At 43.7% G+C, this 13,030-nt stretch overlaps 1 protein-coding gene across 1 annotated transcript in view; it reads right to left on the bottom strand.

Moving 5' to 3' along the window:
- Msn (moesin) overlaps nt 1-12,820 on the bottom strand; it is a 73,359-nt gene extending 60,539 nt beyond the window's left edge. The window contains exon 1 of the mRNA XM_036174333.1: nt 12,585-12,820. Within this exon, the coding sequence (XP_036030226.1) occupies nt 12,585-12,596 (12 nt within the window). The 5' untranslated portion in view covers nt 12,597-12,820. The remainder of the gene's footprint in view (nt 1-12,584) is intronic.
- Between the last annotated feature and the right edge of the window lie 210 nt (nt 12,821-13,030).

Raw genomic sequence — 13,030 nt, 5'->3', positions numbered from 1 at the left:
TCTGCCATGGGGCATTTTACAAAAAGAGGAAATACAAAAATATGGCCCATTCTTCTTCTGTTTAACTGTACATTACTTTCCTTCAGTGACCTGCCGGCCTACACTCTCTCACCAAAAGCCGTTTTGATCTACCACTTGCAACTGGGAGACCATGGAAGAGTGAGGAGCTGCCAACAAAGGAGAAGAAACTGCCTTTATGACCCAGAAACCATTCACGCTTGATGCGGGGAAAGAAACTTCTTCCAAACAGCATTATCCAGCTTTACACATTGTTAAGTCATCAGTAGGTAAACTGCCTAAGAAAATTGTCCCAATACGTCAGAGTCCGTGAAGTTCATGTTCAGGGCCACTTTCCAAAAGGTTAAGATACAACATGGGATTCACAAGCCAGTACCTGACCAAAAACAGAGATGATAGGAAGTAAAAGTATATCCTTTCAATGTAACATACCTTCACAACAACTTCATAATTTTATCACCTTTGATCTGTAGGTCTAACAATATTCACATAATACAGGATCAGTTGAAAGCCCAACACTAAGCATGGAGAGTATTTGGGTAAAAGAAAACTCCCTGGCTAGAAATTATTATTCTTCATTCTGCCCAACGCCACACATAAAGTTTTCCCTCTACAAGGGCAGCATAGACACCAGTGACTCAGACAAGAGGAAATCTTAGTAATTTAAGGCCCAAAACAAAAGTAATCCCATAGCCCCAAAAAGGCTGTTGTACGAAGAAAGGGGAAATAAGACGTCATTCCCAGTCAGTTTGGGTTTGTTTCTTGGTCATCTCCTTCCTGAGAGAAGTCGGAGCTTCTATTCTCCTGGAGTCAACAATAACCAAAAATAGCCAGCAACTCTAGTCTTTGGGGTGGGTAGAAAGGCCTTGCCCAAAGTTCGCTGTCAATAGCTATTTCTCCAAGTCATTGGCCCACAGTAGAGCTCCTGGAGACAGAATCTGTTTACATACTGATACCTGGGGGAGAAACATCCTCAATGTTATATTAAAGGGAATGAGACATCTTCACTCACTGTTCTCTGTTGTTACAAATCATCTTTCTAGTCTCTTTAAGAGTAAACACATTAACAGAATATCTGTCTCACATATAAAGAAATGACGGTTCATGAAATTTATTTGTCCAAGGTCACCCAGGCAGAGGCTAAAATCAGATATCCTGATTCAGCCTAACTACTGCTTCCACTGTACAATTTCTACTAACAAGAAGGAAGGGGTGTCACAGCACTGGAGGATGACTTACAGAGGACCAGGGGTCAGTTCTCAGCACCCACATGGTGGTTCACAACCATCCTTAACTCCAGTTCCAGGGGATCTGATGCCCTCTTCTGACCTCCTCATGTGCTAGGCATGCAAGTGGTGCAGACATACAGTCAGGCAAAACACTCATACATAGAAAATAAAATTTAAAGAATCTGAAAAAGAAATTTTAAATTGGGGGGTGGGAATGAGACAAGTGCCTGAAGCTTTATGTGTCAAAAGCTCTAGTCTTCTAACCTAATCTGAGGACTGGGAAAAGGAGGCAGATGGACCTCTGACTCAGCTCGAGAAAGCCAAGGGAAACCTAGGCGTACAACAGGCACATGCCAGAACTTGGCCTCATTAACTGGAAGGCTTTCCCTACTCCAAAAGAATAGTTTCAGATGCTGAGAGCCCTAGCCAAGCAAGACCACACTTAAGCTGTCAGAAAACTTGGTAAGAAACTAAAGAGGGGTAACTATGCAGGGACAAGAGGGCAAGAAAAGATAAGAAAGCAGGGTGGAGAAATCACAATCATTCCAGAACTGACTCTCTCATCCTTCTCACTTCCCATTCCTCCTCCTCCTCTTGGGGCTCTAACTAAGAGGAAAAGTTTCCAGGTAGCATTGCAAAAACTTGAGGAAGGCAGTCCCTGTTCTGAAGAACAGGAGATTAGTTGAGGTGAGATGGGTATTTGAGGGGGCGAAGATAGCCAAATAAGGTTACTTGACTCGTAGGGAATCGTGAGGAATGGTTCCAGAAGGTGACATCACAGGGAGGAAGCCTTTAGTCACTGGTTGCTCTGGCAACTGGCCTCTGGCCAGGAGGCAAACTCCCAATCATAAGAAAATGCCTAGATTATTGCAAAAAGGCAAATAGGCTAAATGGTTCCCAGAGCCACCTCAAACTCTTCATGAGCACTCTCCAAGTACCCTGAGGAGAGAAGCAAAGTATCCCTGAAGCAAAATGGCCAATATTCTTATATGCTAGATTCACCATGCCATGTCCAGGGACCAAGGGCAATAAGAACCTGGGGAAGGAAACTCTACGTTTACATATTTCTGATGCTGATATTCTCATTCTGGAGAAAAAACAAATCCAAGGCAAAAGTCCATATAAAATTTTGGTTTTCGTAAAAAATAACATTTATAGGTTTGTCAGTCTCTCATAAGTATCTACTATGATGGTTGAGAAGGTGTTTAGCTTATTCTAAACCCCTGAAGACAGCAAAGATTTATGCAACCTAACTAATGACAGTCGTGGCTGAATGTTCCCTTGATACTTCCAACCCCATCTCACAGATTAATTAAAGATTATAACAATTAGGAAAGAGCCTTTAGGTGTGGTTCATCAAATACTCAGCCTGCAATTTTGAAAAAAGGACTGGACCTAGGGATAGGGGTAGATTTTAACAAAATGGTAAGAGAAGAAACTACTTCAGCTATCTTAAGAATTATGTGGCTTTTCCAGGCTTGGTGGCACATGCTTTTAATCTCAGAATTCGGGAAGCAAAAGAAGGTAGATCTCTGTGAGTTTGAGGCCACATTGGTCTACACGGTAAAACTCTATCTCAAAAAATAATAATAATGAAGCTTCAGCCATCTTTATAAGGGAGACCAGAACTAAAGAGAAGAAAATGCTGACTATGCCCCATAGATAAGCTTAATTCCCTCTCACAGGAGGGAATATTGGCTCCTATTATCTCCCAAATACATAACCAGGATGTCATTTTTCAGGACTCTTTTTTGTCCTGTATCACAAAATGCTCAAACCTCAACTCTTCCAATGATTTGCCTTAATCAGTACCACAAAAATTTTCATCAGTCATACAAATTTTCTATCAAATTTCCACAAGTGAAAAATAAATTTGAAAACAGTATTAGATCTGCTATTTCTGTTGTTAGGCATACCCAAATACCAGCACTTGGGAAATTACCCCAAAATCTTAGTCTCCAAATTCAAGGTGCCCATGCTGTAGGTAGGCACTGGTCAGAAAGCATCATATTCCTCTGACTGTCACGCACTGAGAACTGGTCCCTCTAATTTTCCCCAAACACCTCCTCTCCCAACAAAGTCAATGGGAGAATAGAAAGTTGTCTTCAGTGAGTTCTATTTCTTGGCTTACTTCAAATGGAAGCATGATGGAAGGAACCATTTTTCCTCATGTGTGCATGCAGGTGTGTGTGCATGCATGTGTATTTCTGCATGTGCACACATGCGACAAAATCCACGTGGAGGACCAGAGGATAACCTCAGTTATCAGTCCTAGGCTTCCACCTTATTTAGGAAAGCAACTCTCTTGTTTCTGCCACTTTACTCCAGGCCAACTGGCCCATATGCTTCCAGAATTCTCCTATCTGTACCTCCCATCTTGCAGTAGGAGCTCAGGGATTGCAGCTGTACCCTTAATATGGGTTCTGGGGATCCAAAAGGAGGTCTTTGTGTTTGCATAGCCACCACTTCATCCACAGAGAAGAGCCATTTAGAAAGTTACTTGACCAAAAAAAAACAGATTTTATTAGAATCAATTGAGTCAAGTTTCAGAAAACTCAAGGTACAGTATCCTTCATAGACCTTTCAAAATGTTTGCCAATGAAGAAAGGACTATCTCAAAAGGGCACTGGCCTAAGATCACCTAACTTATACCAAAGTCCTATCACTTTCCACCCAGAACAGTCATTGTGTACTTTTTAAGTCACCATTACTGTCCCAGGAAACTCTGCCATACATTTGTTTATAAAAAATAAATGCATGGTATTTTTAAATCAAACTATTTCTAAGAATAAGTTGGGCCTCAATCTCCAATTAAATTGTAAAGGCATGAATTGTATTCTCTATTCATTGTGTTTATATGCATTACAGTAATAGTAACAATTCAATAAATTATGAAGATGAAGCTCCTAGTAGATGGTTGGACATCTCAGTAATAATTGGTGATTACGTTTATATGGCACTGTTAAATGCTAGGCACAGTTATAAGCATTTTATATAAATTATCTCACTTAATCCCCATAACAACCCTATGAAGCAGGTATTATCTTTCAATTAGAGTTGAGGACAATAAGGTTCAGATATAACCTAGTGAGGCATGTTTGTTCCATACCTGTGGCTATGCAGGAGGCCTAAACAGAGGGACCACTTGAGACCAGGAGTCCAGAGACCAGCCTGGGCCACTAAAAAAAAAATTCAGACATGGATGGCAGCACATGCCTGTAATTCCAGCACTCAGGATGCAAAGGTAGAAAGGTATTTACAAGTTCTAGGCTATCCTATTCTATAAAGAAGATTTTGTTTAAAACAAAACAAAACAAACAAAACAGGAGTGAAGGAGATGGAGAAGGAAAATTCAGACTCTAGAACCAGGCAGCTTGGATTTGAATTATAGCTATGTGACTAATGAGTTATACCTGTGGTAAGTTACTTAACTCCTTTTCCATTTAGTTCTGGGATGGAACCCAGGGTCTTGTGCATGTTAGGAACAACTCATTGGTCACATAGCTAGAATCTGAGTCTAAGCAGGCTAGTTCTAGAATCTGTACTTGTTAATACTATATCCTTTCTAAGAAAGCCTAAAATGTCCTTTTTGGGGGATATCTATCTTCCCCAGACTTGACCCATTAGCAAAACACCTAGAGGTCAGGGTTGAGAGCTGAGGTCAGTTGACTCCAAACTATATTGAAATGGCTGCTCCAGCAGCAAATATTGTCATCAAATTAGAAAGACAAGTTCTATAGTAGTCTTCTATTGCAAGAGACAGGTCAAGCTTGAATTCAAAGAGGTTAGAGCTTGATAGGCATGGGGGTACAAGTCCGTATTTCCAACACTTGGGAAATAGAGGCAGAAAGGTCAGAAGTTCAAATCCATGCTCCATTACATAGCAAGTTCAATGGCAACCAGGGCTCATGAGATCTGTTTCAAAACAAAATACAAAATACAAGGGCAGTGAGTTGGCCCAGCCAGTAAAGGAGCTCGCTACCATGCCTAATGACCTGAGTTCAACACATTGGAAGGAGAGACTCTTGCAACTTGTCCTCTGACCTCCATACATGCCATAGACAATGCCACATGTGGGACTGTTCAAGCACTTGCACACACGCACACATGCACACAGAGTGGGGAGGGACTAGGAAGAGAGAGGTACATGCACATAAATAATTTTCGGATCTTCATAAAACTCAGTCTTAGTAGTGATTACCTTTAATCCAGCAGTTGGAGAGGTGGAAGCAGGAGAATTAGCAAGGTCATCATCAACTACCTAACTAGATCACATTCAACCTGGACTAGAAATCCTCTTTGAAAGACAAATGTGACTCTTAGGACAGTAAGGCCTAGTCTCAAGCAGGAACATGGGCAAATAGCCTCTCCCCATGTCCCTTCAACCATCTGTCCTCTACCACCCTTCATAGTCAAAGATAAAACACCTACCTAGGAAGTGCTATGGGGTTCCCAAGAAAAGCCCAGGACTTGAACCATCTTCGTTAGAAGTCCCTGGGAATTGCTGTACAGTCACTAACATGATGGTCAAGTCACCCCCAACTGAGTCATAAAACACTAAACATCCTCCCTTATAATGCTATCAGGCAAGATGTCATGACCCTATTATAACTCAAATCTCTACCTTATTGTGGACTTCAGTGTCCTCATCAAAACTATGAAGGCTGAACTAGAAGGCCAGCTCAGATTTTCTGTAGCTCAACATACTCTTGTGGGAAACCATGGCCATCCAAAAGTAATTAGATACAGTGAATCTTAGGGCTGAGGAAGCTGTGGGATGCTCCAAGTGAAAATGCATTTATTTGAAATGCTGTACCTCATAGTACCTAGTCCTCAGCTCATTGGTAGTATATACCTTAGATTTGTCTATCTTCACCATCTTCTTAATATCTACCAATACATCTAACTACTCACTTTCAGATAAATCTTTATAACTTCCAGCTAGATGTGGTAGCACATGCCTGTAATCCCAATACTTGGAGATGGAAGTACTAGGATCATCCTCCACTACACAAGTTCAAGACAAGCCTGGGTTATGTGAAACCTGTCTCAATAGAGCTTTCTCTCCCCTCAAAAAGGAACCTAGCACCCCCCTAACCTTTTAGTAAAGCTATAGGAAATCTATGATGCTGGCACTGTACAATGTGCGAAGAAAGGTAGAGAAACCTCCATAGGTTTTATTTATCTCTTTATGAAGACAGGGTTTTTCAGTTACTCAGGCTGACAATGAACTCACTATATAGCCTAGACTGACCTCAATCTCACAGCATCTTCCTGCCTCAGTCTCCAGAGTGCTGCAATTACAGGCATAAGCCACCACACACAACTCTTTATAAAGCTTTTCCTGCTTGCCTAAAGCTTTTCCTGCTTGCCTAGAGCTTTTCAATAAACTTACCACGTTCACAATGTAGTTTCACTTGCTTGCTTTCTTACCTAAGTGAGGAAAAATACAAAACAGCCCAAACCTCAAGACCCGACAGAGAAATAGCCTAATCATGCCAGTATTTTTGGCAGGATCTAATGAAGTGAACCAGAAACTCCACATTCTAAACTGGTACTCACCAAACAATACTGCAAAGCATAGGAAGACAAGATAATACCTTTCAGCAAGCACTATCAACTCTGTACCTCTAGTACACTCTGCACCTCCAAGGCGCTCAAATTCAATGCATATGAACACAGGAGAGCCACGGCTATATATACCACTGTATCATCAAGGCTGTCAAGAATATCAGTATTAGAAGGGTCCCTACAGTTACCCTGTTGTTGGCACAGGTCCCTTATGACAAGCTGAAAGAGATACTGGGAGCCGACAGAAAGGAATTAGCTAATGGCCCACTTTGAATAACTTTTCTGTTGTTTTACGAGACAAGGTCTCATGTTGCCCAAGCTATATTCAAATTCACTGTTGGGTGGGGAATAACCCTATACTCTTATCATCCTGCCTCTACTTCCCAAGTGCTGAGATTATCAGCCTGTCTACCATGCCCAGACTTTCTTCATCATGTAGAACTTTATTTCCTTTATTTTCATTCCATTTTTGCCACTGTGAAACAACTTTGATGAACACAATTAACTTAAACTAACTCAGTTGTCTATATTTATACATTTAACAAAATGTTAAGGAAATTGAGACATGTGGAATCTTTCTCAGTCTTCTACTTAATACGACAACCTAAGATATTTTAAGAGATTCTCATACAATCTGGACCAACAGAATTTTGGGGTTTCAAAAACAAAATTTAAAAAGATACCTGCTTAATTTTGTGGACAGACTCAGTCCAGATTTAGAACTTCAGTTATTGCCAGGTGTCTATACATTCACAGAACTTCTTTCAAGGTCCTAGAAACACTTTAAGAATTTTTTTTTTTTTTTTTTTTTAGTTTTTCGAGACAGGGTTTCTCTGTGTAGCTTTGTGCCTTTCCTGGAACTCACTCTGTAGACCAGGCTGGCCTCAAACTCACAGAGATCCTCTGTCTCCCGAGTGCTGGGATTAAAGGTGTACAGCACACCATCTGACTTCAAGGAAAAATTTTATTTGTTCAAATGTAAATAACACACACTAAATCTTTAAAAATCAAAGAACATCTCATCTCCTTATATAGAAGTAGAACAAATACTCTAAGTTCAGTTTTACTTTCTATTTCCCAACACCCGACTTCCAAGTTCATGAACTGCTAAACAGACCCCCCAAACTAAGGGTTCTTCTACCACAAAAAGAAACTGGAATTGAAAAGTTTTTCAGCTCTATCAAGCATGAAGTAAGTGGGATGAACAGCAAAGGCAGTCAATTATGAAAAAAAAATCCTCATCATGACCTGACCAACGGCCAACCCCAAAGAAGACCACCTTTGTACTGTTTGTTTGTTTGCTTGTTTGTTTTCCCTCTTTAGGGACAGAAGAATGTGGTGGGGGTAGCAGGGAGAAAAGGCTGGGAGTCTAGAAAGAAGCACATGACAAACTCAGTTCTATCTTTCAAAGATCAGACAGAGTCAGATCTATCTTCGAAGATCAGAGCCAGTTAGTGTAGCCATGAAAAGCCCAACCCTGATACTAAGTACTATTGGTAGCCAGACCTCCCCCTCCAGGGACCCTGCGTCTAGAAATTGCAGTGGGGGTGGGGGTGAACTCCCAGGAATATACAATGGGACCTAAGAAAGACTGTTGCCAAGCAACACTATTAGAACAGAGTTCAGAATAATTGTAGCTGTCATCACTTCTCATCCATAGAGAATTAGATTGGGAAGCATGGGGAAAGACCTCTAAATGTCCTTTCCATTTCCACAATCTAGTGAAGCAGTTGGATAAGAATAACAGGCCAAAGAAAAGACATCACCCTCACCCTATAGCTCAAGCTGGTCTCAAACTTACTACAATCTTTCTGCCTCCCAAAAGCTACAATTACAAGCATGAGCCACCATGCTTGACAACACTACCCTTACAGGCTGCCATACAGGCATTTAGAAAATAATGCAGTAATCAGTACCACCCCATCACAGACTCACAGAGCAACCTTTCCCATCAAGATTAACATGAGAGTAAAGACTACTTTGTGCCTCGACTTTTCCCTCCCTCTGCAAGAGATTTTTTCATACCATCTACACTTTCACAAAAGGGTTCAGCAAATTGGAAAATCAAAAAAGTGGAGAAAAGCTAATCACTGTAACAGTTATCTGTTATCCTATCATGTGGAAGGTGGGAGTACACAGAGTTCAAGGTCATCCTTGGCTATATATCCAGTTAAGATCCAAACTGGGCAGTATGAGACCCTGTCACAAACAAAACAAAGGACATGGCTCCCACGATGGCAGGCAAAGCCACTTGAGTCTGATTCCCAGATCCTACAGTGGAGAGAACGACTCCTGAAACATGCCCTTAACCTCCACTTGTACACACACACACACACACACACACACACACACACACACCAACAATAAAAACAATAGTAAGTTAAATAATATTCCGATGTGGGAGAGACTACATAATTTCATCACTGAAGAGGCAGAAGTAGGGTGGGCTGCAAAGCAAGACTCTCTCAAAACAAACAGCCTCAGGCGGTAGTTCACACAGTAATTCCAGCAGCTGGGAGGCAGAGTCAAGAAGATGCTGTGAGTTAATAACCTGTATTTTATAGGCTGCCCAGGGCTACATTGCAAGAACCTGTCTTCAAAAAAGAGAGACATCCTGGGGGCGGGGCACTGGATAGAGGCAGAAACCTCTCAGGCAACCTTCATTCCTGATCCCTTGCCCCACCCTCAAGTCTACAGGCAGGGCTGGTTCAAGGGTTAGAAGCCTGAAATTCTGCCCCCTATTTGCCAAGTACCACTTTCGTGCCACTTCAGTGGCTCAAGCAATGCTAGGAATGGCAGGAAAATAAACAGTTCTTAGCCCCTGTTAAAGTTTAGCTGAATGCAGACCCAGACATTTTCAAATACTTCAAGGAGCTGGGCTCTGTGGCTGCTATCATGGATGATACCATCAAATGATCACCAATCACTTTTTCCCCCTGGGCCTGCTAATGATCTAAAGCTAAAATCCCAGTAAACCAGACAGGTTTTTCCAAGTCTGACCCCCAAAGACCTTGATTCAAGTTGTCTTCCTGTTGGTATGCTGCTTCACACATGGTCAGTCCTCCCCTACCATGAGATTCCTCATCTATACCATGGGAAGAATTGGAATTAGTAGTTGTTCAAGTATGGTGGCACATGCCTCAAATCCCAGCACTTGGGCAGTGGAAGCAAGAGGGTTAGAAGTTCGAGCCTAGCCTGGGATACATGAGACTCTGTTTCATAAAAACCCGTTAAGTAAATAAATAAATAAATTTTAACTTCATAAATCCTAAAGCTTGAAATAAAACAAATAAAAAAACTCAAGACCTTGAAAATTCACAATCTGTTTTTAGGGAATCCAAGAGAGTTTCCAAAGTCTTTGAAGGTTTTGTTTTTTGTTGATTTTTTTTTTAAGTTAAAAGATGGGAGTGAAACGGAAAGGCTTTCTCAAGAAACAAAAAAGTTTATGTTTATTTTATGTGCATGAGTGTTTTGGCTGCATGTATATATGTGCACCACATTTGTGCCTGATGCCCAAGGAGGCCAGAAGAGGGAGTCAGACATCTGGAACTGGAGTTACAGACAGTTGTAAGCTGCCATGTGGGCACTGAAACCGGAAGCTAAAAGAACAGCCAGAGCTCTTAACTGTTGAGCCACCTCTCCACGTCCCAGGAGAGACATTTTAATTTAGAATTGTCTTCTCTCCAGAAGAGATAGATGGATGGGCTGGTGATATTGTGAAAGCCTGTGATCCTAGCACCCCTAGGGCTGAGTCAAGATTGCTAGGAGTTGGCAGCCTGTGCTACAGTGTAGGCCGTTGTCTCGAAAAACATGAAAGACCAAACTTAGGAAACTACCAATCAGGAAACAATCCAAGAAAGGCTTATTTCAAAAGATTTAAAGCAGCTTGGCCTGGCTAGGAAAAAAAAAATGGCTATAACAGTGAAACTAACCATGGCTAATACAAAGGAAAGCATTTGGTTTTACACCACCATTCTGTATCTTTCCAAGTTTAGAAACGGTTAAGTGCACAACAGAGGAGAGTGGAAGCCAAGTTTGGTGGTGGCTCAAGCCTACAATCTTTGCACTTGGAAGAGTGAATGTCTTCCAAGAGTTTTTAAAACTATCTGGGGCTACAAAGTGAGTTCTAGACCAACCTGAGTCTAGAACTCAGGGGTCTAGAACTCTAGAATCAGACCCTCTAGCAAGACAAACAAGCCAGGTATGGTGGTTGTCAAGCTTGTAATCTCAGCACTGTGGAGGCAGAGGCAGGAAGACTGGTAAAAATTCAGGACCAATCTGCATTATGTGGAGAGTCCCAGGCCAGCCTAAGTTATAGGGTGAGATCCTGCTTCAAAAATTAACAACTAACCAAAAAGTCCGGCGCGGAATACATGTGCTAAGAAAACAGAAGGGAAGACTGACTGAGGGGAGGAAAGGCACCCGTGTGAGGGACACACAGGAGGGCAGCTGGGGAGAAGAACAAAGGATAATTTCACCTATGGATATACTTTCACAAAGTATCATTTTACATAAGACCATGAGACTTTGTCTCAAAATATTAAAAACTAAAAGAGAAACTTTGTGTTCCTTAAGGACAGAGTTCTGAGAAGCTCAAGAACCACTGGAATACAGCAAGGTGGGAACTAAACCTCTGTATAGACACAAAGACCTCCTCGTATATATTCACTCTCGTCTCCTCCCAGTGATCCTCATCCCTTCTTCTTAAGCATCCTAGTCACTGTCTCAGCTCTTCGAGGCTCAGGCACTCCCAGGAAGATGGATGGACTAGCAACATACAACACAGGAGGCCAGCAAGCTCCTTCACCTAAGAGACTCAAGTCGTAGTGGTCATGGGGCCTTCATGAACAAGGACCAGGCGTGACTTGCACAAAAGCAAGCAGAGCTCATTAGTCAAGCACACACCCCTCCCCCCACCTCTCCCTACTGGGCATCCGGCCCCCCTAGGCCTCACTCCCTGGAGGCTTCTGCTCTTCTAGAAACAGCCAGTGGGGTGGAGACCAGATCTCTAATCAAGCACCACACTAGATAGGTGTGGCACTCACAGGAGAAAACCCATACCTCACAGAACAGTCCTGAGGGGATAGAGGGGTACTGTGTCTCTCAGAGATTTCTTAGAGGAAGAGAAACCTGCCCTCTCTTCCAGTAGGTTGAGTGGGCCCCTCCACAGACTTGTGCCTAGTTAAGTGTTTGCACCCCCTGGGTAAAAGGAAGTAACCCAGCAGATGAGCCCCTCTCCATCCCCCTCATCTCCCAAGGGAAAGTAGTTTGAGCTGAGGAGCCCTGGAAGGGGGCAGAAGCAGGAGTCGGGGAGAAGGGGGGCGGCTGTGGGAAAGGTGGATGGGCGTGCGGGATCCGCCCTGAGCAACTTCCTCTCTCCTCCCTGCTTCTCTGTTACCATGGGGCTCTTCTGGGACAGTGGTAGCCTTGCTCCACAAAGGCGCCAATTCCTGGGCCGGGAAAGTGTTCTCAGAAGTAGAGTCCTCTTCCCAGTGCCCAACAACCCCGAGTTTCCACTGCCTCATCCCAGAGGAGGGGAATTGGACCCTGAGAAAGGATGGCCCCTCCTTCTCCACACTTCTAGTCCGGACACCCCCTCACCCTCCAGAGCGCTCAAATTAGGATCCCACTATCCTCTCCTTCTTAGGGCCCTGAGGGACAGCCCGGCATTGCCGGCAGGCCTGTGGCCAGGCAAGTCCGCAGCAAGGGCGGCAAGGGTCAAACTGGAGCCCCCTGGAACGACAGCGCCAGTCCCCCGGCACTCACCGTCTTCGGCATGGTGGCGGCAAAGGCGGAGGAGTTGGTGAAGTTTGGCGAGAAACTGTCGGGCTGTTCTGAGCGCGCAATACACTTCGGCAAGGACTCGGGAGAGCCGGGTGCTCAGATTGGGTCCCACTCTAGCGTCGGGCGACTGCTCCGCTTCCTGCTAACGGGCCACGACTTTGCAAACCCCACCCAGGAAAGAGCCGCCCCCGTTGCGCCGCTCGCTCCTTTATGTGGCCGGGCTTCCGCGCCTCTCCCCGCCCTCCCGCCAGCCTGCCCGCGGCTTCTGGCATCGCCCCGCCCAGCCTGGCCCAGCCCAGTGCAACCACTCCGGCCACGTGGGGGGCCAGGCCGGGGTCCCAAACGCAACCGAGAAGGACTCCCACTGCCCACCCAGGCCCACTCTGCCCCCTCCCACTTTTCTCAACTGTCCCTAGCCCCTGAAGTTT

This window comes from Onychomys torridus, chromosome X, assembly GCF_903995425.1.
Source record: "Onychomys torridus chromosome X, mOncTor1.1, whole genome shotgun sequence".
NCBI lineage: Eukaryota > Metazoa > Chordata > Mammalia > Rodentia > Cricetidae > Onychomys > Onychomys torridus.
The sequence above is the reverse complement of the archived record's forward strand: the minus strand, read 5'-3'. Positions and strand labels throughout refer to the sequence as shown.